Raw genomic sequence first — 25,669 nt, forward strand, 5'->3', positions numbered from 1 at the left:
TTTGATTTACCATGAGGCCGTATGTCACAAGGGCTTGGTCTAGTGCCGTGGAAGCTTTTTGGAAGAAAAGCTTCCAGACCTCTATCGGGTACATCCTTTGGCTTTCCAGTGAGCAGTTCATCAGTGTGACCAAGTTGCTGGCTGTGAGATGTGTAGCCTTGGAAACAATTGGAAAATAAATAAAGCAAACATTCACAGAGGAAATGCAGATTTGTATTAGGAGGGTAATGTAGCAAAAGCCAAATCTTTCTCTGGGATTCACAGTTTCCATAATAGAGTCTTACCGAGGAACAGGCATGCTCAATGATGGTAAGATTACACAGGGCTTCAGAGGAATTGGCAACAGACAGGGTTTGTTCCAGTTGCGATCTGAGGAGAATGATAAAAAAGTAAACCACTGTCACCTTCGTTTGATTTTGTAAAAGAAATGTACCCACGCAAACCCAACACTGGACATTCCCCTACCTATTGACTGCAGTACAGATGAGGCTCTCTGTGAAAAGACAATATTTGTGTATCAGATGATGTAACTTCATACTACGGCCTTGGCATCAAAATTTAAATGTCTGGTAATTTACAGACTTACCATCAACCGGGGTCTCTTTGCACTGGCGACAGACAAAGCAGAATTGTTAGTTTAGTGCCAAAGGCTACTTGAAGTTCAATTTATTGATGCGACCTCAACAAAGTTAACGTGCTGAACTCGGCCTTGTAAATTTGTATCAAGACGTTGCATAGTCCATGAATAGAAGTATAGAAATGAACTCACCATGAAGGAATATGGAACTGAGCAACCTATTTGAGAGAAGATGAAATTGAAGGCATGGCATCAGTACAGCTAGCCGCACAATAGTGGTTATCGGCTTTTCTGAAAAAGTTTGTCAGCAGAGCATTTTGCCACGTACGTGTAAATGTCTCCTTCAGTGACTTTATGCTTGATCTCACACCACGGGACAGGGGCAGTGGCAGGGATTCCAAACTTTGCCGAAGACCAATGACTCTGAAGGACGGAAACAGAAATCCTTGTGACTTGTCTGGAGCCAAAGTTTGACATCATCATGCAAACCCAAAAAGTCTAGGTTTGGACTTCAGAGATATCGTGTCATACATGGCTGCGTAGGATGCACAGCTGATGTTCCTGGGGATCACCACCAAGAGGCCAGGGTGGAGGCTCGCCATCACTGGAAACAAATTGCCCTGGAACCACAGCTCAAAGTCTTCAGGCTCAAATTCTTCAAATTCAGGAGCAAGGGCCAACATGGTCAGGTTCAAGATGGTTTCTCGTACACCTGGATGTCTGATGAGGGTGATGTTGTTCTAGAAATAAAACAATTTACATTTCTGAAATCATTGTAGTGAGAGCAAGCTTGGTGACACATGATCTTAGTACATCAAGGGCTTTGCTCAGGCCGTCGAGGGTGGCCATTCACTCAAGAAGCATATAAGAAATGTTTCATTTTGAGTGAGTCACGGCTCCATATTAGATGTGGTAAAGATTCATGCAGCCCACCACAAGTTTCACATGGCTAGTTTTCCAAACAACGTTGTGGGAAAACATGGCAGTCTTAAAATGAAGCATTCACCTCCTTGCTGATGTTTGCAAAAGCCTGGAAAAACTGATTGAGCTGCTCATCAGCAGGGGACACTGTCAAGTTTGTCAACACCCTCCTTACGAAGTCCTCATCCTCCAAAGCACCGCTTTCTGGATCCAGGAGCAGCTCAGCCTTCTGCTTTGGTGAGAGGGAGTCCACAACTGCCACCTGATGACACAAACAACAAGGATATGATTTACTTTCGTCTTCGACTTGGCAAAACACCACTGTGTACAGATTGTCCTACTTTCGAATATTGTGGGACTGTTTCCAAGACAAATTGCCAACAACATGTAGGACTTACCCCAGAGAGGTTGAAGACTTTGAGGTTGGAGTATGTTGTGTATTGGGAAAATGGACCCAAGTTTGCTTGAAGCCATTCGACATCACTCTGAATTCCTTGCCTGCAAACTAAGAAGCGTGGGTGGACGTTAGTATATGTACCATTTAGCAAGCAATGTTGTGCATTGATACACATGGTCAAGCGCCAGTTTCCTTCTCAGGGCCATTTCAGCATATGTTTAAACAAGTTAAAGTCCATGGGAAAGCCCACACAAGCAAAAACATGATGCAGTTTACTGCTTCAACTGTACCTGGCTTGTTGATGACACTGGCAGATTTTCTCATGTAGCCCAGGAGAATTTCGGTGATTGCTTTTCTTCTATGCAACGGCAATGCGGGGGAAGCTACGCCTATCCCACTCACACTGCAAAGGGTGAGAGGAAACATTCTTAAGCTGTCCCTCGTTAGCATATTGTACATTGTTGCAATGCAATCGTGCTTGTCTGTGAAATGCTACTCACACAACATGATAGTTTGTGCAGTTGATGTTTGCGGTTGCTTTTTTGAGCATCACTGGACTGAAACTCGGGAGGACAGGAACCAGTATCAGATGGAACCAAATAAACCAGTCATTTCTCTTGAAGTGTGGGAAATGGGGACTGATGATGGTGAAGGTCCTATTCATGGCACGATCTCTCACATCAGGCTGGAAATCAGGGACCTGTCAAAAGACCACAACAGAGGACTTAAACGCCATGGCACACCATACAGGATGCAGGAAACAAACTATTTCATTTGAATTAGTCTACTGCAACTGATGCAGAGAGTTAGATACATATCTCAGAACTGACAACGCTCAGTTGAAAGCCCATGACTGTTCTTTTTCCACTGGTGTCAAGAGGAGCCTACCTTTCCATTTGCTGTCAGCTGTGTCAGGAATTCATTCACATTTTCCAGAGCAGCACCCTCTTCGAGTCGTCCAAACACGCGGTCGATTTGGTCTGTGTCATTCAAGGCCCCTGTGCTCAGTGTCAACTGTGCCACCTGAGTAGGAGTGAGCGTCGACAACGATTCCAGCTACATATAGGGAATCAATATAAAAATCAAACAGCAGTAAAGGCAAAACCACAGGTAAGACATTTCTGTTTGGGAGAAGAATACTGAAAATGGAAGTCACCACTTACACCGGAGAAGTTGGCATTGAGGGCTTGCAGATCCCGCAGGGTTGCAAAAGTAGAGAATATGCCAAGGTTTACCTTCAGCCACTCTTTACTACCTCTGAAAAATGAGACACAGCCAGGATCTGCAACAAAGACAGAAACAAAGACATTGGCAGGGTATGACCACCACATGCTATCGAGACTTTACCAAATTGAGCCTTTGTGCCTGCCTTCAACTGATGAGTCATTTCTTGAAAGGAATGGCTTGATGAAATGAGTGAAGACTGCTTGCTGTGTCTTTCTGTCCATGGATGCACTTTGGCTGCTGAATGCCTGGATGCTAAAAGGAAACAGAAGGCATTTTAACATCTTAACAACAAGAACACTGCAGCTTCCTTGTGCAATCTTGTTCACAGCGGAGCAATATGCCTCAAATTTGCTTACACAGTCTGGTACGTAAGGCAGCTGAAGTTCTTGGAGCTGAGGCAGAATAGGAAGTTGGGGGATGGAGAGGCCAAAAATGGACGAATCTTTGTCTGGAACCAGCTTCTGACAAAGGCATCATTCTGCAGTTGTGCCTGGCTGAAGTTGGCAATTCTCACGTCTCCAAGAGCCTCAAGCACATGTGACAAGGACGGGTTGCTGTTGTTGGGGGCCTGGAATTGGAAAAATCATTGTGCTTTGACACAGAATTCCTGAAGTGAAACACCAATTTTGTGAAATTGTGGGATTTGATTTACCATGAGGCCGTATGTCACAAGGGCTTGGTCTAGTGCCGTGGAAGCTTTTTGGAAGAAAAGCTTCCAGACCTCTATCGGGTACATCCTTTGGCTTTCCAGTGAGCAGTTCATCAGTGTGACCAAGTTGCTGGCTGTGAGATGTGTAGCCTTGGAAACAATTGGAAAATAAATAAAGCAAACATTCACAGAGGAAATGCAGATTTGTATTAGGAGGGTAATGTAGCAAAAGCCAAATCTTTCTCTGGGATTCACAGTTTCCATAATAGAGTCTTACCGAGGAACAGGCATGCTCAATGATGGTAAGATTACACAGGGCTTCAGAGGAATTGGCAACAGACAGGGTTTGTTCCAGTTGCGATCTGAGGAGAATGATAAAAAAGTAAACCACTGTCACCTTCGTTTGATTTTGTAAAAGAAATGTACCCACGCAAACCCAACACTGGACATTCCCCTACCTATTGACTGCAGTACAGATGAGGCTCTCTGTGAAAAGACAATATTTGTGTATCAGATGATGTAACTTCATACTACGGCCTTGGCATCAAAATTTAAATGTCTGGTAATTTACAGACTTACCATCAACCGGGGTCTCTTTGCACTGGCGACAGACAAAGCAGAATTGTTAGTTTAGTGCCAAAGGCTACTTGAAGTTCAATTTATTGATGCGACCTCAACAAAGTTAACGTGCTGAACTCGGCCTTGTAAATTTGTATCAAGACGTTGCATAGTCCATGAATAGAAGTATAGAAATGAACATACCATGAAGGAATATGGAACTGAGCAACCTATTTGAGAGAAGATGAAATTGAAGGCATGGCATCAGTACAGCTAGCCGCACAATAGTGGTTATCGGCTTTTCTGAAAAAGTTTGTCAGCAGAGCATTTTGCCACGTACGTGTAAATGTCTCCTTCAGTGACTTTATGCTTGATCTCACACCACGGGACAGGGGCAGTGGCAGGGATTCCAAACTTTGCCGAAGACCAATGACTCTGAAGGACGGAAACAGAAATCCTTGTGACTTGTCTGGAGCCAAAGTTTGACATCATCATGCAAACCCAAAAAGTCTAGGTTTGGACTTCAGAGATATCGTGTCATACATGGCTGCGTAGGATGCACAGCTGATGTTCCTGGGGATCACCACCAAGAGGCCAGGGTGGAGGCTCGCCATCACTGGAAACAAATTGCCCTGGAACCACAGCTCAAAGTCTTCAGGCTCAAATTCTTCAAATTCAGGAGCAAGGGCCAACATGGTCAGGTTCAAGATGGTTTCTCGTACACCTGGATGTCTGATGAGGGTGATGTTGTTCTAGAAATAAAACAATTTACATTTCTGAAATCATTGTAGTGAGAGCAAGCTTGGTGACACATGATCTTAGTACATCAAGGGCTTTGCTCAGGCCGTCGAGGGTGGCCATTCACTCAAGAAGCATATAAGAAATGTTTCATTTTGAGTGAGTCACGGCTCCATATTAGATGTGGTAAAGATTCATGCAGCCCACCACAAGTTTCACATGGCTAGTTTTCCAAACAACGTTGTGGGAAAACATGGCAGTCTTAAAATGAAGCATTCACCTCCTTGCTGATGTTTGCAAAAGCCTGGAAAAACTGATTGAGCTGCTCATCAGCAGGGGACACTGTCAAGTTTGTCAACACCCTCCTTACGAAGTCCTCATCCTCCAAAGCACCGCTTTCTGGATCCAGGAGCAGCTCAGCCTTCTGCTTTGGTGAGAGGGAGTCCACAACTGCCACCTGATGACACAAACAACAAGGATATGATTTACTTTCGTCTTCGACTTGGCAAAACACCACTGTGTACAGATTGTCCTACTTTCGAATATTGTGGGACTGTTTCCAAGACAAATTGCCAACAACATGTAGGACTTACCCCAGAGAGGTTGAAGACTTTGAGGTTGGAGTATGTTGTGTATTGGGAAAATGGACCCAAGTTTGCTTGAAGCCATTCGACATCACTCTGAATTCCTTGCCTGCAAACTAAGAAGCGTGGGTGGACGTTAGTATATGTACCATTTAGCAAGCAATGTTGTGCATTGATACACATGGTCAAGCGCCAGTTTCCTTCTCAGGGCCATTTCAGCATATGTTTAAACAAGTTAAAGTCCATGGGAAAGCCCACACAAGCAAAAACATGATGCAGTTTACTGCTTCAACTGTACCTGGCTTGTTGATGACACTGGCAGATTTTCTCATGTAGCCCAGGAGAATTTCGGTGATTGCTTTTCTTCTATGCAACGGCAATGCGGGGGAAGCTACGCCTATCCCACTCACACTGCAAAGGGTGAGAGGAAACATTCTTAAGCTGTCCCTCGTTAGCATATTGTACATTGTTGCAATGCAATCGTGCTTGTCTGTGAAATGCTACTCACACAACATGATAGTTTGTGCAGTTGATGTTTGCGGTTGCTTTTTTGAGCATCACTGGACTGAAACTCGGGAGGACAGGAACCAGTATCAGATGGAACCAAATAAACCAGTCATTTCTCTTGAAGTGTGGGAAATGGGGACTGATGATGGTGAAGGTCCTATTCATGGCACGATCTCTCACATCAGGCTGGAAATCAGGGACCTGTCAAAAGACCACAACAGAGGACTTAAACGCCATGGCACACCATACAGGATGCAGGAAACAAACTATTTCATTTGAATTAGTCTACTGCAACTGATGCAGAGAGTTAGATACATATCTCAGAACTGACAACGCTCAGTTGAAAGCCCATGACTGTTCTTTTTCCACTGGTGTCAAGAGGAGCCTACCTTTCCATTTGCTGTCAGCTGTGTCAGGAATTCATTCACATTTTCCAGAGCAGCACCCTCTTCGAGTCGTCCAAACACGCGGTCGATTTGGTCTGTGTCATTCAAGGCCCCTGTGCTCAGTGTCAACTGTGCCACCTGAGTAGGAGTGAGCGTCGACAACGATTCCAGCTACATATAGGGAATCAATATAAAAATCAAACAGCAGTAAAGGCAAAACCACAGGTAAGACATTTCTGTTTGGGAGAAGAATACTGAAAATGGAAGTCACCACTTACACCGGAGAAGTTGGCATTGAGGGCTTGCAGATCCTGCAGGGTTGCAAAAGTAGAGAATATGCCAAGGTTTACCTTCAGCCACTCTTTACTACCTCTGAAAAATGAGACACAGCCAGGATCTGCAACAAAGACAGAAACAAAGACATTGGCAGGGTATGACCACCACATGCTATCGAGACTTTACCAAATTGAGCCTTTGTGCCTGCCTTCAACTGATGAGTCATTTCTTGAAAGGAATGGCTTGATGAAATGAGTGAAGACTGCTTGCTGTGTCTTTCTGTCCATGGATGCACTTTGGCTGCTGAATGCCTGGATGCTAAAAGGAAACAGAAGGCATTTTAACATCTTAACAACAAGAACACTGCAGCTTCCTTGTGCAATCTTGTTCACAGCGGAGCAATATGCCTCAAATTTGCTTACACAGTCTGGTACGTAAGGCAGCTGAAGTTCTTGGAGCTGAGGCAGAATAGGAAGTTGGGGGATGGAGAGGCCAAAAATGGACGAATCTTTGTCTGGAACCAGCTTCTGACAAAGGCATCATTCTGCAGTTGTGCCTGGCTGAAGTTGGCAATTCTCACGTCTCCAAGAGCCTCAAGCACATGTGACAAGGACGGGTTGCTGTTGTTGGGGGCCTGGAATTGGAAAAATCATTGTGCTTTGACACAGAATTCCTGAAGTGAAACACCAATTTTGTGAAATTGTGGGATTTGATTTACCATGAGGCCGTATGTCCCAAGGGCTTGGTCTAGTGCCGTGGAAGCTTTTTGGAAGAAAAGCTTCCAGACCTCTACCGGGTACATCCTTTGGCTTTCCAGTGAGCAGTTCATCAGTGTGACCAAGTTGCTGGCTGTGAGATGTGTAGCCTTGGAAACAATTGGAAAATAAATAAAGCAAACATTCACAGAGGAAATGCAGATTTGTATTAGGAGGGTAATGTAGCAAAAGCCAAATCTTTCTCTGGGATTCACAGTTTCCATAATAGAGTCTTACCGAGGAACAGGCATGCTCAATGATGGTAAGATTACACAGGGCTTCAGAGGAATTGGCAACAGACAGGGTTTGTTCCAGTTGCGATCTGAGGAGAATGATAAAAAAGTAAACCACTGTCACCTTCGTTTGATTTTGTAAAAGAAATGTACCCACGCAAACCCAACACTGGACATTCCCCTACCTATTGACTGCAGTACAGATGAGGCTCTCTGTGAAAAGACAATATTTGTGTATCAGATGATGTAACTTCATACTACGGCCTTGGCATCAACATTTAAATGTCTGGTAATTTACAGACTTACCATCAACCGGGGTCTCTTTGCACTGGCGACAAAAAAAGCAGAATTGTTAGTTTAGTGCCAAAGGCTACTTGAAGTTCAATATATTGATGCGACCTCAACAAAGTTAACGTGCTGAACTCGGCCTTGTAAATTTATATCAAGACGTAGCATAGTCCATGAATAGAAGTATAGAAATGAACTCACCATGAAGGAATATGGAACTGAGCAACCTATTTGAGAGAAGATGAAATTGAAGGCATGGCATCAGTACAGCTAGCCACACAATAGTGGTTATCGGCTTTTCTGAAAAAGTTTGTCAGCAGAGCATTTTGCCACGTACGTGTAAATGTCTCCTTCAGTGACTTTATGCTTGATCTCACACCACGGGACAGGGGCAGTGGCAGGGATTCCAAACTTTGCCGAAGACCAATGACTCTGAAGGACGGAAACAGAAATCCTTGTGACTTGTCTGGAGCCAAAGTTTGACATCATCATGCAAACCCAAAAAGTCTAGGTTTGGACTTCAGAGATATCGTGTCATACATGGCTGCGTAGGATGCACAGCTGATGTTCCTGGGGATCACCACCAAGAGGCCAGGGTGGAGGCTCGCCATCACTGGAAACAAATTGCCCTGGAACCACAGCTCAAAGTCTTCAGGCTCAAATTCTTCAAATTCAGGAGCAAGGGCCAACATGGTCAGGTTCAAGATGGTTTCTCGTACACCTGGATGTCTGATGAGGGTGATGTTGTTCTAGAAATAAAACAATTTACATTTCTGAAATCATTGTAGTGAGAGCAAGCTTGGTGACACATGATCTTAGTACATCAAGGGCTTTGCTCAGGCCGTCGAGGGTGGCCATTCACTCAAGAAGCATATCAGAAATGTTTCATTTTGAGTGAGTCACGGCTCCTTATTAGATGTGGTAAAGATTCATGCAGCCCACCACAAGTTTCACATGGCTAGCTTTCCAAACAACGTTGTAGGAAAACATGGCAGTCTTAAAATGAAGCATTCACCTCCTTGCTGATGTTTGCAAAAGCCTGGAAAAACTGATTGAGCTGCTCATCAGCAGGGGACACTGTCAAGTTTGTCAACACCCTCCTTACGAAGTCCTCATCCTCCAAAGCACCGCTTTCTGGATCCAGGAGCAGCTCAGCCTTCTGCTTTGGTGAGAGGGAGTCCACAACTGCCACCTGATGACACAAACAACAAGGATATATGTGATTTACTTTCGTCTTCGACTTGGCAAAACACCACTGTGTACAGATTGTCCTACTTTCGAATATTGTGGGACTGTTTCCAAGACAAATTGCCAATAACATGTAGGACTTACCCCAGAGAGGTTGAAGACTTTGAGGTTGGAGTATGTTGTGTATTGGGAAAATGGACCCAAGTTTGCTTGAAGCCATTCGACATCACTCTGAATTCCTTGCCTGCAAACTAAGAAGCGTGGGTGGACGTTAGTATATGTACCATTTAGCAAGCAATGTTGTGCATTGATACACATGGTCAAGCGCCAGTTTCCTTCTCAGGGCCATTTCAGCATGTGTTTAAACAAGTTAAAGTCCATGGGAAAGCCCACACAAGCAAAAACATGATGCAGTTTACTGCTTCAACTGTACCTGGCTTGTTGATGACACTGGCAGATTTTCTCATGTAGCCCAGGAGAATTTCGGTGATTGCTTTTCTTCTATGCAACGGCAAGGCGGGGGAAGCTACGCCTATCCCACTCACACTGCAAAGGGTGAGAGGAAACATTCTTAAGCTGTCCCTCGTTAGCATATTGTACATTGTTGCAATGCAATCGTGCTTGTCTGTGAAATGCTACTCACACAACATGATAGTTTGTGCAGTTGATGTTTGCAGTTGCTTTTTTGAGCATCACTGGACTGAAACTCGGGAGGACAGGAACCAGTATCAGATGGAACCAAATAAACCAGTCATTTCTCTTGAAGTGTGGGAAATGGGGACTGATGATGGTGAAGGTCCTATTCATGGCACGATCTCTCACATCAGGCTGGAAATCAGGGACCTGTCAAAAGACCACAACAGAGGACTTAAACGCCATGGCACACCATACAGGATGCAGGAAAGGATATAACAAACTATTTCATTTGAATTAGTCTACTGCAACTGATGCAGAGAGTTAGATACATATCTCAGAACTGACAACGCTCAGTTGAAAGCCCATGACTGTTCTTTTTCCACTGGTGTCAAGAGGAGCCTACCTTTCCATTTGCTGTCAGCTGTGTCAGGAATTCATTCACATTTTCCAGAGCAGCACCCTCTTCGAGTCGTCCAAACACGCGGTCGATTTGGTCTGTGTCATTCAAGGCCCCTGTGCTCAGTGTCAACTGTGCCACCTGAGTAGGAGTGAGCGTCGACAACGATTCCAGCTACATATAGGGAATCAATATAAAAATCAAACAGCAGTAAAGGCAAAACCACAGGTAAGACATTTCTGTTTGGGAGAAGAATACTGAAAATGGAAGTCGGCACTTACACCGGAGAAGTTGGCATTGAGGGCTTGCAGATCCCGCAGGGTTGCAAAAGTAGAGAATATGCCTAGGTTTACCTTCAGCCACTCTTTACTACCTCTGAAAAATGAGACACAGCCAGGATCTGCAACAAAGACAGAAACAAAGACATTGGCAGGGTATGACCACCACATGCTATCGAGACTTTACCAAATTGAGCCTTTGTGCCTGCCTTCAACTGATGAGTCATTTCTTGAAAGGAATGGCTTGATGAAATGAGTGAAGACTGCTTGCTGTGTCTTTCTGTCCATGGATGCACTTTGGCTGCTGAATGCCTGGATGCTAAAAGGAAACAGAAGGCATTTTAACATCTTAACAACAAGAACACTGCAGCTTCCTTGTGCAATCTTGTTCACAGCGGAGCAATATCCCTCAAATTTGCTTACACAGTCTGGTACGTAAGGCAGCTGAAGTTCTTGGAGCTGAGGCAGAATAGGAAGTTGGGGGATGGAGAGGCCAAAAATGGACGAATCTTTGTCTGGAACCAGCTTCTGACAAAGGCATCATTCTGCAGTTGTGCCTGGCTGAAGTTGGCAATTCTCACGTCTCCAAGAGCCTCAAGCACATGTGACAAGGACGGGTTGCTGTTGTTGGGGGCCTGGAATTGGAAAAATCATTGTGCTTTGACACAGAATTCCTGAAGTGAAACACCAATTTTGTGAAATTGTGGGATTTGATTTACCATGAGGCCGTATGTCACAAGGGCTTGGTCTAGTGCCGTGGAAGCTTTTTGGAAGAAAAGCTTCCAGACCTCTATCGGGTACATCCTTTGGCTTTCCAGTGAGCAGTTCATCAGTGTGACCAAGTTGCTGGCTGTGAGATGTGTAGCCTTGGAAACAATTGGAAAATAAATAAAGCAAACATTCACAGAGGAAATGCAGATTTGTATTAGGAGGGTAATGTAGCAAAAGCCAAATCTTTCTCTGGGATTCACAGTTTCCATAATAGAGTCTTACCGAGGAACAGGCATGCTCAATGATGGTAAGATTACACAGGGCTTCAGAGGAATTGGCAACAGACAGGGTTTGTTCCAGTTGCGATCTGAGGAGAATGATAAAAAAGTAAACCACTGTCACCTTCGTTTGATTTTGTAAAAGAAATGTACCCACGCAAACCCAACACTGGACATTCCCCTACCTATTGACTGCAGTACAGATGAGGCTCTCTGTGAAAAGACAATATTTGTGTATCAGATGATGTAACTTCATACTACGGCCTTGGCATCAAAATTTAAATGTCTGGTAATTTACAGACTTACCATCAACCGGGGTCTCTTTGCACTGGCGACAAACAAAGCAGAATTGTTATTTTAGAGCCAAAGGCTACTTGAAGTTCAATATATTGATGCGACCTCAACAAAGTTAACGTGCTGAACTCGGCCTTGTAAATTTATATCAAGACGTAGCATAGTCCATGAATAGAAGTATAGAAATGAACTCACCATGAAGGAATATGGAACTGAGCAACCTATTTGAGAGAAGATGAAATTGAAGGCATGGCATCAGTACAGCTAGCCACACAATAGTGGTTATCGGCTTTTCTGAAAAAGTTTGTCAGCAGAGCATTTTGCGACGTACGTGTAAATGTCTCCTTCAGTGACTTTATGCTTGATCTCACACCACGGGACAGGGGCAGTGGCAGGGATTCCAAACTTTGCCGAAGACCAATGACTCTGAAGGACGGAAACAGAAATCCTTGTGACTTGTCTGGAGCCAAAGTTTGACATCATCATGCAAACCCAAAAAGTCTAGGTTTGGACTTCAGAGATATCGTGTCATACATGGCTGCGTAGGATGCACAGCTGATGTTCCTGGGGATCACCACCAAGAGGCCAGGGTGGAGGCTCGCCATCACTGGAAACAAATTGCCCTGGAACCACAGCTCAAAGTCTTCAGGCTCAAATTCTTCAAATTCAGGAGCAAGGGCCAACATGGTCAGGTTCAAGATGGTTTCTCGTACACCTGGATGTCTGATGAGGGTGATGTTGTTCTAGAAATAAAACAATTTACATTTCTGAAATCATTGTAGTGAGAGCAAGCTTGGTGACACATGATCTTAGTACATCAAGGGCTTTGCTCAGGCCGTCGAGGGTGGCCATTCACTCAAGAAGCATATCAGAAATGTTTCATTTTGAGTGAGTCACGGCTCCTTATTAGATGTGGTAAAGATTCATGCAGCCCACCACAAGTTTCACATGGCTAGCTTTCCAAACAACGTTGTAGGAAAACATGGCAGTCTTAAAATGAAGCATTCACCTCCTTGCTGATGTTTGCAAAAGCCTGGAAAAACTGATTGAGCTGCTCATCAGCAGGGGACACTGTCAAGTTTGTCAACACCCTCCTTACGAAGTCCTCATCCTCCAAAGCACCGCTTTCTGGATCCAGGAGCAGCTCAGCCTTCTGCTTTGGTGAGAGGGAGTCCACAACTGCCACCTGATGACACAAACAACAAGGATATATGTGATTTACTTTCGTCTTCGACTTGGCAAAACACCACTGTGTACAGATTGTCCTACTTTCGAATATTGTGGGACTGTTTCCAAGACAAATTGCCAATAACATGTAGGACTTACCCCAGAGAGGTTGAAGACTTTGAGGTTGGAGTATGTTGTGTATTGGGAAAATGGACCCAAGTTTGCTTGAAGCCATTCGACATCACTCTGAATTCCTTGCCTGCAAACTAAGAAGCGTGGGTGGACGTTAGTATATGTACCATTTAGCAAGCAATGTTGTGCATTGATACACATGGTCAAGCGCCAGTTTCCTTCTCAGGGCCATTTCAGCATGTGTTTAAACAAGTTAAAGTCCATGGGAAAGCCCACACAAGCAAAAACATGATGCAGTTTACTGCTTCAACTGTACCTGGCTTGTTGATGACACTGGCAGATTTTCTCATGTAGCCCAGGAGAATTTCGGTGATTGCTTTTCTATTCTGCAACGGCAAGGCGGGGGAAGCTACGCCTATCCCACTCACACTGCAAAGGGTGAGAGGAAACATTCTTAAGCTGTCCCTCGTTAGCATATGGTACATTGTTGCAATGCAATCGTGCTTGTCTGTGAAATGCTACTCACACAACATGATAGTTTGTGCAGTTGATGTTTGCAGTTGCTTTTTTGAGCATCACTGGACTGAAACTCGGGAGGACAGGAACCAGTATCAGATGGAACCAAATAAACCAGTCATTTCTCTTGAAGTGTGGGAAATGGGGACTGATGATGGTGAAGGTCCTATTCATGGCACGATCTCTCACATCAGGCTGGAAATCAGGGACCTGTCAAAAGACCACAACAGAGGACTTAAACGCCATGGCACACCATACAGGATGCAGGAAAGGATATAACAAACTATTTCATTTGAATTAGTCTACTGCAACTGATGCAGAGAGTTAGATACATATCTCAGAACTGACAACGCTCAGTTGAAAGCCCATGACTGTTCTTTTTCCACTGGTGTCAAGAGGAGCCTACCTTTCCATTTGCTGTCAGCTGTGTCAGGAATTCATTCACATTTTCCAGAGCAGCACCCTCTTCGAGTCGTCCAAACACGCGGTCGATTTGGTCTGTGTCATTCAAGGCCCCTGTGCTCAGTGTCAACTGTGCCACCTGAGTAGGAGTGAGCGTCGACAACGATTCCAGCTACATATAGGGAATCAATATAAAAATCAAACAGCAGTAAAGGCAAAACCACAGGTAAGACATTTCTGTTTGGGAGAAGAATACTGAAAATGGAAGTCGGCACTTACACCGGAGAAGTTGGCATTGAGGGCTTGCAGATCCCGCAGGGTTGCAAAAGTAGAGAATATGCCTAGGTTTACCTTCAGCCACTCTTTACTACCTCTGAAAAATGAGACACAGCCAGGATCTGCAACAAAGACAGAAACAAAGACATTGGCAGGGTATGACCACCACATGCTATCGAGACTTTACCAAATTGAGCCTTTGTGCCTGCCTTCAACTGATGAGTCATTTCTTGAAAGGAATGGCTTGATGAAATGAGTGAAGACTGCTTGCTGTGTCTTTCTGTCCATGGATGCACTTTGGCTGCTGAATGCCTGGATGCTAAAAGGAAACAGAAGGCATTTTAACATCTTAACAACAAGAACACTGCAGCTTCCTTGTGCAATCTTGTTCACAGCGGAGCAATATCCCTCAAATTTGCTTACACAGTCTGGTACGTAAGGCAGCTGAAGTTCTTGGAGCTGAGGCAGAATAGGAAGTTGGGGGATGGAGAGGCCAAAAATGGACGAATCTTTGTCTGGAACCAGCTTCTGACAAAGGCATCATTCTGCAGTTGTGCCTGGCTGAAGTTGGCAATTCTCACGTCTCCAAGAGCCTCAAGCACATGTGACAAGGACGGGTTGCTGTTGTTGGGGGCCTGGAATTGGAAAAATCATTGTGCTTTGACACAGAATTCCTGAAGTGAAACACCAATTTTGTGAAATTGTGGGATTTGATTTACCATGAGGCCGTATGTCACAAGGGCTTGGTCTAGTGCCGTGGAAGCTTTTTGGAAGAAAAGCTTCCAGACCTCTATCGGGTACATCCTTTGGCTTTCCAGTGAGCAGTTCATCAGTGTGACCAAGTTGCTGGCTGTGAGATGTGTAGCCTTGGAAACAATTGGAAAATAAATAAAGCAAACATTCACAGAGGAAATGCAGATTTGTATTAGGAGGGTAATGTAGCAAAAGCCAAATCTTTCTCTGGGATTCACAGTTTCCATAATAGAGTCTTACCGAGGAACAGGCATGCTCAATGATGGTAAGATTACACAGGGCTCCAGAGGAATTGGCAACAGACAGGGTTTGTTCCAGTTGCGATCTGAGGAGAATGATAAAAAAGTAAACCACTGTCACCTTCGTTTGATTTTGTAAAAGAAATGTACCCACGCAAACCCAACACTGGACATTCCCCTACCTATTGACTGCAGTACAGATGAGGCTCTCTGTGAAAAGACAATATTTGTGTATCAGATGATGTAACTTCATACTACGGCCTTGGCATCAAAATTTAAATGTCTGGTAATTTACAGACTTACCATCAACCGGGGTCTCTTTGCACTGGCGACAAACAAAGCAGAATTGTTAGTTTAGTGCCAAAGGCTACTTGAAGTTCAATATATTGATGCGACCTCAACAAAGTTAACATGCTGAACTCGGCCTTGTAAATTTGTATCAAGACGTTGCATAGTCCATGAATAGAAGTATAGAAATGAACTCACCATGAAGGAATATGGAACTGAGCAACCTATTTGAGAGAAGATGAAATTGAAGGCATGGCATCAGTACAGCTAGCCACACAATAGTGGTTATCGGCTTTTCTGAAAAAGTTTGTCAGCAGAGCATTTTGCCACGTACGTGTAAATGTCTCCTTCAGTGACTTTATGCTTGATCTCACACCACGGGACAGGGGCAGTGGCAGGGATTCCAAACTTTGCCGAAGACCAATGACTCTGAAGGACGGAAACAGAAATCCTTGTGACTTGTCTGGAGCCAAAGTTTGACATCATCATGCAAACCGAAAAAGTCTAGGTTTGGACTTCAGAGATATCGTGTCATACATGGCTGCGTAGGATGCACAGCTGATGTTCCTGGGGATCACCACCAAGAGGCCAGGGTGGAGGCTCGCCATCACTGGAAACAAATTGCCCTGGAACCACAGCTCAAAGTCTTCAGGCTCAAATTCTTCAAATTCAGGAGCAAGGGCCAACATGGTCAGGTTCAAGATGGTTTCTCGTACACCTGGATGTCTGATGAGGGTGATGTTGTTCTAGAAATAAAACAATTTACATTTCTGAAATCATTGTAGTGAGAGCAAGCTTGGTGACACATGATCTTAGTACATCAAGGGCTTTGCTCAGGCCGTCGAGGGTGGCCATTCACTCAAGAAGCATATCAGAAATGTTTCATTTTGAGTGAGTCACGGCTCCATATTAGATGTGGTAAAGATTCATGCAGCCCACCACAAGTTTCACATGGCTAGTTTTCCAAACAACGTTGTGGGAAAACATGGCAGTCTTAAAATGAAGCATTCACCTCCTTGCTGATGTCTGCAAAAGCCTGGAAAAACTGATTGAGCTGCTCATCAGCAGGGGACACTGTCAAGTTTGTCAACACCCTCCTTACGAAGTCCTCATCCTCCAAAGCACCGCTTTCTGGATCCAGGAGCAGCTCAGCCTTCTGCTTTGGTGAGAGGGAGTCCACAACTGCCACCTGATGACACAAACAACAAGGATATATATGATTTACTTTCGTCTTCGACTTGGCAAAACACCACTGTGTACAGATTGTCCTACTTTCGAATATTGTGGGACTGTTTCCAAGACAAATTGCCAACAACATGTAGGACTTACCCCAGAGAGGTTGAAGACTTTGAGGTTGGAGTATGTTGTGTATTGGGAAAATGGACCCAAGTTTGCTTGAAGCCATTCGACATCACTCTGAATTCCTTGCCTGCAAACTAAGAAGCGTGGGTGGACGTTAGTATATGTACCATTTAGCAAGCAATGTTGTGCATTGATACACATGGTCAAGCGCCAGTTTCCTTCTCAGGGCCATTTCAGCATATGTTTAAACAAGTTAAAGTCCATGGGAAAGCCCACACAAGCAAAAACATGATGCAGTTTACTGCTTCAACTGTACCTGGCTTGTTGATGACACTGGCAGATTTTCTCATGTAGCCCAGGAGAATTTCGGTGATTGCTTTTCTTCTATGCAACGGCAATGCGGGGGAAGCTACGCCTATCCCACTCACACTGCAAAGGGTGAGAGGAAACATTCTTAAGCTGTCCCTCGTTAGCATATTGTACATTGTTGCAATGCAATCGTGCTTGTCTGTGAAATGCTACTCACACAACATGATAGTTTGTGCAGTTGATGTTTGCAGTTGCTTTTTTGAGCATCACTGGACTGAAACTCGGGAGGACAGGAACCAGTATCAGATGGAACCAAATAAACCAGTCATTTCTCTTGAAGTGTGGGAAATGGGGACTGATGATGGTGAAGGTCCTATTCATGGCACGATCTCTCACATCAGGCTGGAAATCAGGGACCTGTCAAAAGATCACAACAGAGGACTTAAACGCCATGGCACACCATACAGGATGCAGGAAAGGATATAACAAACTATTTCATTTGAATTAGTCTACTGCAACTGATGCAGAGAGTTAGATACATATGTCAGAACTGACAACGCTCAGTTGAAAGCCCATGACTGTTCTTTTTCCACTGGTGTCAAGAGGAGCCTACCTTTCCATTTGCTGTCAGCTGTGTCAGGAATTCATTCACATTTTCCAGAGCAGCACCCTCTTCGAGTCGTCCAAACACGCGGTCGATTTGGTCTGTGTCATTCAAGGCCCCTGTGCTCAGTGTCAACTGTGCCACCTGAGTAGGAGTGAGCGTCGACAACGATTCCAGCTACATATAGGGAATCAATATAAAAATCAAACAGCAGTAAAGGCAAAACCACAGGTAAGACATTTCTGTTTGGGAGAAGAATACTGAAAATGGAAGTCACCACTTACACCGGAGAAGTTGGCATTGAGGGCTTGCAGATCCTGCAGGGTTGCAAAAGTAGAGAATATGCCAAGGTTTACCTTCAGCCACTCTTTACTACCTCTGAAAAATGAGACACAGCCAGGATCTGCAACAAAGACGGAAACAAAGACATTGGCAGGGTATGACCACCACATGCTATCGAGACTTTACCAAATTGAGCCTTTGTGCCTGCCTTCAACTGATGAGTCATTTCTTGAAAGGAATGGCTTGATGAAATGAGTGAAGACTGCTTGCTGTGTCTTTCTGTCCATGGATGCACTTTGGCTGCTGAATGCCTGGATGCTAAAAGGAAACAGAAGGCATTTTAACATCTTAACAACAAGAACACTGCAGGTTCCTTGTGCAATCTTGTTCACAGCGGAGCAATATGTTTAAAATTTGCTTACACAGTCAGGTACGTAAGGAAGCTGAAGTTCTTGGAGCTGAGGCAGAATAGGAAGTTGGGGGATGGAGAGGCCAAAAACGGACGAATCTTTGTCTGGAACCAGCTTCTGACAAAGGCATCATTCTGCAGTTGTGCCTGGCTGAAGTTGGCAATTCTCACGTCTCCAAGAGCCTCAAGCACATGTGACAAGGACGGGTTGCTGTTTTGGGGGGCCTGGAATTGGAAAAATCATTGTGTTTTGAGACAGAATTCCTGAAGTGAAACACCAATTTTGTGAAATTGCGGGATTTGATTTACCATGAGGCCGTATGTCACAAGGGCTTGGTCTAGTGCCGTGGAAGCTTTTTGGAAGAAAAGCTTCCAGACCTCTACCGGGTACATCCTTTGGCTTTCCAGTGAGCAGTTCATCAGTGTGACCAATTTGCTGGCTGTGAGATGTGTAGCCTTGGAAACAATTAGAAAATAAATTAAAACTGCAAGCAGTGTCGTGACGGGCCCTCGCTCATATGCGGTCGTGGAGTGCCTGCGGTCACATGGCAGTGTCGTGGCCGCTACCCCTGCTGGGCCGCCTCTTGTGGCGCAAGTTTAGACACAAGCGATTGACATTCAAAGCCATCTATCTCCCTGACTGCTGTCTGAGGTGCGTGCTAATTGTGGAGCAGATGAGACAATGAATAAAATCATAAGCAGGTGTGGAAAGTTTCATGACTTTTGATCTGGTGTGATCCAAAGTGAAACTACATTTCAGTCACAGAGCTCACACACATGTCCATGCCTTCCTGCCATCCCTCCTCCTTCCCCTAGTGTGACCCCCACCTCCTCCCCCTGCCTCCTCCTTGCAGGCTGGAATGAGAGGAATTAGTCAAAAAATAACCAGGTGTGGATTTAACTTGGAAAAAGTCACAAAATCAATGACATTTCCTGTCACCAGTAGGTGGCGCTCTGACTGTGAGTCAATATTACAGGGCAGATTTGTTCAGGAAAGAACTCTCATCAAGTATGGAAAGTTTGGAGCAGATCAGAGAAGAAACACTGAAGTTATAATAGTTTTGATGTTTATGGCCCTGTGTCCTCTCTACAGGGTGAAAAGGAATTAAAAGAGGCATGACTGTTGATCTGGTGTAAAGCAGACTTGAACTGCATGTCAGTCACATCTTCTCCATATGTCACTGATAGATCTCTGACTCCCCCTGGTGGTTGCTGTGCCCCTGTGTGTCTCCCTTCTGTGTTCTCCAGTGAGGATTGATTGAGGAACTTAAGTGAATTACACAGGTGGTTAAAAACATTTTTTTTGCCCACTTCATGTTGAATGTAGGCGGTGGGTCCAAGAGGCCTTTTTATACATCTCCACATGGTCTATCTAGGAAAAAATATTTCGTGCGTGTACGCCCAACCTAGAGGGGGGGCTGTTACTCAGAAAAAGGCCATAAAATCAGTCACATTTCATGATCGCTATTAGGTGGCGCTCTGACTGTGAGACAATATTGCAGTGCAGATGTGTTCAGGACGGGACTCTTATCAAGCATGAATATTTTGGAGCTGATCAGAGAAGAAACACTGAAGTTATAACAGCCTTTGGCGAAGGTTGAAAATAGTAGCACAGTAATGGCGTCGCCCTGGCCACGCCCCTAAATATTCTGGACATCTTTTGATAACTTTTTGTCCTTAAGGCCTTTCCAACCACATATCCAATTTTGGTATCAATCGGATCAACGGTATAGTCCAAGTTAGTTCAAATACAACCCCTGTGAATGGCCAAAAACGGCCAAAAATGGCAATATTTAGAATTTTTTGGAAGCGCCCCACATTACTCGATTTTGATGAAACTTGACATGTATTTACTTTGAAGCTATGTCAACATAGGTTTCGAGTTTCGTGGTGATTGGCCCAAAGATTATAGAGTTATGCTAATTGCGTTTTGGTGGCACAACCCTCTTATGTTCATTGGCCGATATCTTCTGAATAAAACCATATTTTCAAAACCTTTTTGGACAACCACCCCAGCTAGGTCTAACATCCAGTTTTTCATACAATCCAAGATGGCGGAAAATTTTGGGAGGCGGACTTTGGTACTCCAAGAGGATTTTTTGTAGAGGACAGTTGTTCACACGTGTGCAGAATTTCATGTCAATCGGAGTTATGGTGTGGCGGGACTGGCGAATGGCCACGCTAGGTGGCACTAGCGAGCAACTTTTTCGTGGCCGAATGCGAAACCGCTACCATATCGCAATTTCTTGCAATTTCTATGCACACACCAATTTTGGTGAGTTTTTTTTAATGTTGAGGCCTCCAAAACGCGAGTTACTTTCGCGTAAGAATAATAAACATTCGAATAACAATAGGGCTTCGCAGCCCGACGTTGTCGGCGCTCGGGCCCTAATAAAGCAGACATTCACAGAGCAAATGCAGATTTGTATTAGGAGGGTAATGTAGCAAAAGCCAAATCTTTCTCTGGGATTCACAGTTTCCATAATAGAGTCTTACCGAGGAACAGGCATGCTCAATGATGGTAAGATTACACAGGGCTTCAGAGGAATTGGCAACAGACAGGGTTTGTTCTAGTTGCGATCTGAGGAGAATGATAAAAAAGTAAACCACTGTCATCTTCGTTTGATTTTGTAAAAGAAATGTACCCACGCAAACCCAACACTGGACATTCCCCTACCTATTGACTGCAGTACAGATGAGGCTCTCTGTGAAAAGACAATATTTGTGTATCAGATGATGTAACTTCATACTACGGCCTTGGCATCAACATTTAAATGTCTGGTAATTTACAGACTTACCATCAACCGGGGTCTCTTTGCACTGGCGACAAACAAAGCAGAATTGTTAGTTTAGTGCCAAAGGCTACTTGAAGTTCAATATATTGATGCGACCTCAACAAAGTTAACGTGCTGAACTCGGCCTTGTAAATTTGTATCAAGACTTAGCATAGTCCATGAATAGAAGTATAGAAATGAACTCACCGTGAAGGAATATGGAACTGAGCAACCTATTTGAGAGAAGATGAAATTGAAGGCATGGCATCAGTACAGCTAGCCACACAATAGTGGTTATCGGCTTTTCTGAAAAAGTTTGTCAGCAGAGCATTTTGCCACGTACGTGTAAATGTCTCCTTAAGTGACTTTATGCTTGATCTCACACCACGGGACAGGGGCAGTGGCAGGGATTCCAAACTTTGCCGAAGACCAATGACTCTGAAGGACGGAAACAGAAATCCTTGTGACTTGTCTGGAGCCAAAGTTTGACATCATCATGCAAACCCAAAAAGTCTAGGTTTGGACTTCAGAGATATCGTGTCATACATGGCTGCGTAGGATGCACAGCTGATGTTCCTGGGGATCACCACCAAGAGGCCAGGGTGGAGGCTCGCCATCACTGGAAACAAATTACCCTGGAACCACAGCTCAAAGTCTTCAGGCTCAAATTCTTCAAATTCAGGAGCAAGGGCCAACATGGTCAGGTTCAAGATGGTTTCTCGTACACCTGGATGTCTGATGAGGGTGATGTTGTTCTAGAAATAAAACAATTTACATTTCTGAAATCATTGTAGTGAGAGCAAGCTTGGTGACACATGATCTTAGTACATCAAGGGCTTTGCTCAGGCCGTCGAGGGTGGCCATTCACTCAAGAAGCATATCAGAAATGTTTCATTTTGAGTGAGTCACGGCTCCATATTAGATGTGGTAAAGATTCATGCAGCCCACCACAAGTTTCACATGGCTAGTTTTCCAAACAACGTTGTGGGAAAACATGGCAGTCTTAAAATGAAGCATTCACCTCCTTGCTGATGTCTGCAAAAGCCTGGAAAAACTGATTGAGCTGCTCATCAGCAGGGGACACTGTCAAGTTTGTCAACACCCTCCTTACGAAGTCCTCATCCTCCAAAGCACCGCTTTCTGGATCCAGGAGCAGCTCAGCCTTCTGCTTTGGTGAGAGGGAGTCCACAACCTCTTTCTGGTGACAACATGAAATTAGTTTTTGCTCATCATTATCGTCATTTACCGATGAGGAAACACAAACATTATTGTATGACATCATAGATACTGTATACTTATATTGTAAATTTGTAGAATGACCGGTTACTCACTGCAGAGAAATTGTGGTACATTTTGTGAAGATCCTCAAGACTTGCAAAGATTGAAAATGATTTAAGATTTCTTTCCAGCCACTCCACACTCCCACTCACATTGTGTGTGCACCCAGGCTCTGTGAAATATTTGATATGTTAAAGAGATAGACATATTAAAGATTTCAAGAAAATTTCATACCAACAGGGTCAATTGTGAATGTAATATTGTAATCACATGAATATTCTGATGAGGCGTTGTTAATGTGCATGTAATTCTGATTCTTTACCTCTGATCTTTAAAGATAAATATGTGTTTGATATTTGATAAAAACAACTCTGACACCTTCAGCACCTTTTCTTATAATTTTACCTGTTAAGTCCTTTCTTGATAGGTAGGATCGAATGAAGTGGCCATAGATCCGTTTCCCCTCCATTCTTTGAGATGTTTCCAGTTCATCGCTCATTGCTTCAACCCTTGAGAATACATTTTCATTACATTTCTGATCACAACACAAATGTAGCTCATGAGTCATCAGACTGGAACAACAGAAATAATACAAGAAAAGAAATCATTTCATCCATCATTGACCCTTTTGTTGACCTTTGTGGACTGGAATGTATCAGAACCTGTTCCTGTTCAACCACAATTTTAAAATGTTAAGTATGAACCACATTGCCTTATTTTTTGAGTTGCCCAAGTGTCAATATTGTGTGTTTTTATCGGACAGCTTTTACAATTTTAATGAGGGCTTGCACAGTCACCCTCTGTCCTTTTTGAGAAACTAGTGTATGAATGTGCCTGCACACCTTTCTGTATTTGTCAACAACAGAATAATGCATCCAACGGCAGCTATTAAATTACATTTTTCAGAAATGATGTTTCACTGGCGATGGGGCAGCAGCCTCGCAGCAGCAGCTTTATCATTTTACAACACACATGACATATCTACATCTTTCTACAATGATCCTGGAATAATATTATTTTAGCAACATTAATTCACTAACCATTTAATAACAGTAAGACTTCAGCAATCACCTGCATGCATCGGTAAAATGGGATTGACTTCACTTACAATTCTTGGAAAGAACTGCAGCTGAAGTTCTGATGGCTCAGCTGGATCAGGAAGTTTTCGTTGCTGTGGTTACCGAGACGCAGACAGTCCAGGACTCCTAATATGTCCACGACATCGATGCCGGACTCATTGGTGCTCTGTTAGAAAATGACATTCAACCATTGATAGGAGCTATATTTGTCATATCTGTTGTTGTTAAAATGTTTTACATCTCAATGTCAGGACGTCTTCATTGTAAATCCAGGCATCCTCATATTTTCGATTATGAATAACATAATAAACATCCAGATCATTTATCCCTCACATATGAATGTGAGTACCGGTATACTCTTAATTTATGTTGAATTTGTGTTTTTACAAGTTGGGCCATTTAAACAAGTGAAATGTGATGCTATGACAACGACATAATAGTTCCCCTGCTTTAAACATCTTTTAATCAAGATTATTTTTGTTATTTTGGCAAATTGACATTCACTCATGTTTGGTGTTTGCTTCCAATGAGCTGAATGTTCAGCTTCATCTTCAGTGTTTACATCGAAATAACAAATTATATAGCAAACACATCTTCTATAGCAGGTGGAAGAAGACCTTTAAGGCGGTCTCAGGAATCTTTCTGACTACAGGTCCTGTCCACTAACCCGGCTGGCCTGCCATCGATAGCAATAGAACACAAGGAGGTGTCGTTGGTTGTGACTTTTTTAAATAACACGTTTTGGGTTCATGGGTATTTTTGAATTCACCACTAATATAAACTATGAAAGACTTACTTTGTGGCTGGCATTCTGTACATTTGCTGGATGTGAAGATTCCAGGGATCTGACGCTTCCATTGCTTATAGAACAATATCAATGAATATTAGATTGAACATTAAATGATTGAAATAATTCCCAGTAAATATTGAATGTGTTAGGTTGAATGTTAAATAACAGTTTTATCAGGATTTTGCATACTGACCATTTCTCCGATGTCACTGGTTTTGGCTCTACATAAATCAGGATATAAATGAAGACATGAGTCAACAGTGTGAGTCTGAGTACTTTCTTAAATTCACTATGAAGTATCGTCAGGCTGAGTGAAGAAAGGTTTCTTCTTACCTGGTGTTGTGTTTGACTGAAATACAAAGCATATATTCAGTATTTTGTACAGATGTAGAAGTATGAATCTGAGTATTACATTTAGCAAACAGACTTACCACTGAAGGGATCAGTGTAGAGAAACATACTGAGGGAATGAAAGAAAAGACATTTGTCATTATAGTATGGATCATGTGTACTGGCAAAAAAAAGAAGTCCATATTTTGGTGGAGCAGGATAAAAAGAAGGGAACTCTTACCAACAGCCGACAAGAGCAGAACGGATGCTGAAGTTCTGGGGCCCATCGTCAGAATCAGAATCTACTCACCTTTTCATTTTTTACACCGACCTAATCTTCAATTGATTTAACTGTCATTTTAGAAGAAGAAGAAGAAGAAGAAGAAGAAGAAGAAGAAGAAGAAGAAGAAGAAGAAGAAGAAGAAGAAGAAGAGGAAGAGGAAGAAGAAGATAAGGAAACAGCAAAATAATGAGAGTCTAAAGCATATATTTTATTTATCTGCTGTGAAAGAAAATAAATGCACTGCTTTTAATAAGAGCAAACTTAAGATAATTTACTACATAATGAAGCTCACACATACTGAAGGTAAAGGTAATATATATACATATATAATATATATGGTGACTGCACCACTCAGTCCTTATAGAGTCAAATCCATCCAGGACATTCATGTTTCTTAGATTAAACCGTGTTACCTGTCAGAAGACACAGAAAGGTGTAAGACAGGTTGTGCTCACCTGTCTGTCTCCTTCGCTCCGCGGTCAAAGAAGAGTGATGACTGCAAGTGGAAGTGAAGCAGGTATATGTTGGGTGGAGCAAAACATCATACACAGATCATCAGATATGAATCAGTCATACAA

At 43.4% G+C, this 25,669-nt stretch overlaps 1 protein-coding gene across 1 annotated transcript in view; it reads right to left on the reverse strand.

Annotated features, from left to right (window-relative positions):
- The window catches only part of LOC311015743 (uncharacterized protein), a 45,609-nt gene extending 20,450 nt beyond the window's left edge, over positions 1-25,159 (reverse strand). The window contains exons 1-91 of the mRNA XM_084013155.1: positions 25,050-25,159; positions 24,910-24,938; positions 24,812-24,827; positions 24,672-24,699; positions 24,485-24,548; positions 23,718-23,854; positions 23,015-23,118; positions 22,663-22,781; positions 22,353-22,529; positions 21,878-22,086; positions 21,675-21,769; positions 21,539-21,564; positions 21,356-21,377; positions 21,235-21,262; positions 21,054-21,138; positions 18,867-19,013; positions 18,571-18,782; positions 18,357-18,466; positions 18,151-18,269; positions 17,876-18,043; positions 17,480-17,679; positions 17,270-17,382; positions 16,981-17,087; positions 16,664-16,840; positions 16,189-16,397; positions 15,986-16,080; positions 15,850-15,875; positions 15,667-15,688; positions 15,546-15,573; positions 15,365-15,449; positions 15,091-15,237; positions 14,795-15,006; positions 14,581-14,690; positions 14,375-14,493; positions 14,100-14,267; positions 13,704-13,903; positions 13,494-13,606; positions 13,205-13,311; positions 12,888-13,064; positions 12,413-12,621; positions 12,210-12,304; positions 12,074-12,099; positions 11,891-11,912; positions 11,770-11,797; positions 11,589-11,673; positions 11,315-11,461; positions 11,019-11,230; positions 10,805-10,914; positions 10,599-10,717; positions 10,324-10,491; positions 9,928-10,127; positions 9,718-9,830; positions 9,429-9,535; positions 9,112-9,288; positions 8,637-8,845; positions 8,434-8,528; positions 8,298-8,323; positions 8,115-8,136; positions 7,994-8,021; positions 7,813-7,897; positions 7,539-7,685; positions 7,243-7,454; positions 7,029-7,138; positions 6,823-6,941; positions 6,548-6,715; positions 6,160-6,359; positions 5,950-6,062; positions 5,661-5,767; positions 5,348-5,524; positions 4,873-5,081; positions 4,670-4,764; positions 4,534-4,559; positions 4,351-4,372; positions 4,230-4,257; positions 4,049-4,133; positions 3,775-3,921; positions 3,479-3,690; positions 3,265-3,374; positions 3,059-3,177; positions 2,784-2,951; positions 2,396-2,595; positions 2,186-2,298; positions 1,897-2,003; positions 1,584-1,760; positions 1,109-1,317; positions 906-1,000; positions 770-795; positions 587-608; positions 466-493; positions 285-369; positions 11-157 (exon numbers count right to left, since the gene is read on the reverse strand). Coding sequence (XP_083869281.1) covers positions 11-157; positions 285-369; positions 466-493; positions 587-608; positions 770-795; positions 906-1,000; positions 1,109-1,317; positions 1,584-1,760; positions 1,897-2,003; positions 2,186-2,298; positions 2,396-2,595; positions 2,784-2,951; positions 3,059-3,177; positions 3,265-3,374; positions 3,479-3,690; positions 3,775-3,921; positions 4,049-4,133; positions 4,230-4,257; positions 4,351-4,372; positions 4,534-4,559; positions 4,670-4,764; positions 4,873-5,081; positions 5,348-5,524; positions 5,661-5,767; positions 5,950-6,062; positions 6,160-6,359; positions 6,548-6,715; positions 6,823-6,941; positions 7,029-7,138; positions 7,243-7,454; positions 7,539-7,685; positions 7,813-7,897; positions 7,994-8,021; positions 8,115-8,136; positions 8,298-8,323; positions 8,434-8,528; positions 8,637-8,845; positions 9,112-9,288; positions 9,429-9,535; positions 9,718-9,830; positions 9,928-10,127; positions 10,324-10,491; positions 10,599-10,717; positions 10,805-10,914; positions 11,019-11,230; positions 11,315-11,461; positions 11,589-11,673; positions 11,770-11,797; positions 11,891-11,912; positions 12,074-12,099; positions 12,210-12,304; positions 12,413-12,621; positions 12,888-13,064; positions 13,205-13,311; positions 13,494-13,606; positions 13,704-13,903; positions 14,100-14,267; positions 14,375-14,493; positions 14,581-14,690; positions 14,795-15,006; positions 15,091-15,237; positions 15,365-15,449; positions 15,546-15,573; positions 15,667-15,688; positions 15,850-15,875; positions 15,986-16,080; positions 16,189-16,397; positions 16,664-16,840; positions 16,981-17,087; positions 17,270-17,382; positions 17,480-17,679; positions 17,876-18,043; positions 18,151-18,269; positions 18,357-18,466; positions 18,571-18,782; positions 18,867-19,013; positions 21,054-21,138; positions 21,235-21,262; positions 21,356-21,377; positions 21,539-21,564; positions 21,675-21,769; positions 21,878-22,086; positions 22,353-22,529; positions 22,663-22,781; positions 23,015-23,118; positions 23,718-23,854; positions 24,485-24,548; positions 24,672-24,699; positions 24,812-24,827; positions 24,910-24,938; positions 25,050-25,095 — 10,422 coding nt within the window. The 5' untranslated portion in view covers positions 25,096-25,159. The remainder of the gene's footprint in view (positions 1-10; positions 158-284; positions 370-465; positions 494-586; positions 609-769; positions 796-905; positions 1,001-1,108; positions 1,318-1,583; positions 1,761-1,896; positions 2,004-2,185; positions 2,299-2,395; positions 2,596-2,783; positions 2,952-3,058; positions 3,178-3,264; positions 3,375-3,478; positions 3,691-3,774; positions 3,922-4,048; positions 4,134-4,229; positions 4,258-4,350; positions 4,373-4,533; positions 4,560-4,669; positions 4,765-4,872; positions 5,082-5,347; positions 5,525-5,660; positions 5,768-5,949; positions 6,063-6,159; positions 6,360-6,547; positions 6,716-6,822; positions 6,942-7,028; positions 7,139-7,242; positions 7,455-7,538; positions 7,686-7,812; positions 7,898-7,993; positions 8,022-8,114; positions 8,137-8,297; positions 8,324-8,433; positions 8,529-8,636; positions 8,846-9,111; positions 9,289-9,428; positions 9,536-9,717; positions 9,831-9,927; positions 10,128-10,323; positions 10,492-10,598; positions 10,718-10,804; positions 10,915-11,018; positions 11,231-11,314; positions 11,462-11,588; positions 11,674-11,769; positions 11,798-11,890; positions 11,913-12,073; positions 12,100-12,209; positions 12,305-12,412; positions 12,622-12,887; positions 13,065-13,204; positions 13,312-13,493; positions 13,607-13,703; positions 13,904-14,099; positions 14,268-14,374; positions 14,494-14,580; positions 14,691-14,794; positions 15,007-15,090; positions 15,238-15,364; positions 15,450-15,545; positions 15,574-15,666; positions 15,689-15,849; positions 15,876-15,985; positions 16,081-16,188; positions 16,398-16,663; positions 16,841-16,980; positions 17,088-17,269; positions 17,383-17,479; positions 17,680-17,875; positions 18,044-18,150; positions 18,270-18,356; positions 18,467-18,570; positions 18,783-18,866; positions 19,014-21,053; positions 21,139-21,234; positions 21,263-21,355; positions 21,378-21,538; positions 21,565-21,674; positions 21,770-21,877; positions 22,087-22,352; positions 22,530-22,662; positions 22,782-23,014; positions 23,119-23,717; positions 23,855-24,484; positions 24,549-24,671; positions 24,700-24,811; positions 24,828-24,909; positions 24,939-25,049) is intronic.
- Positions 25,160-25,669: the final 510 nt, after the last annotated feature.

The sequence above is a fragment of the Eutrigla gurnardus genome (genome assembly GCF_963514095.1).
Source record: "Eutrigla gurnardus genome assembly, chromosome: 7".
Lineage (NCBI taxonomy): Eukaryota > Metazoa > Chordata > Actinopteri > Perciformes > Triglidae > Eutrigla > Eutrigla gurnardus.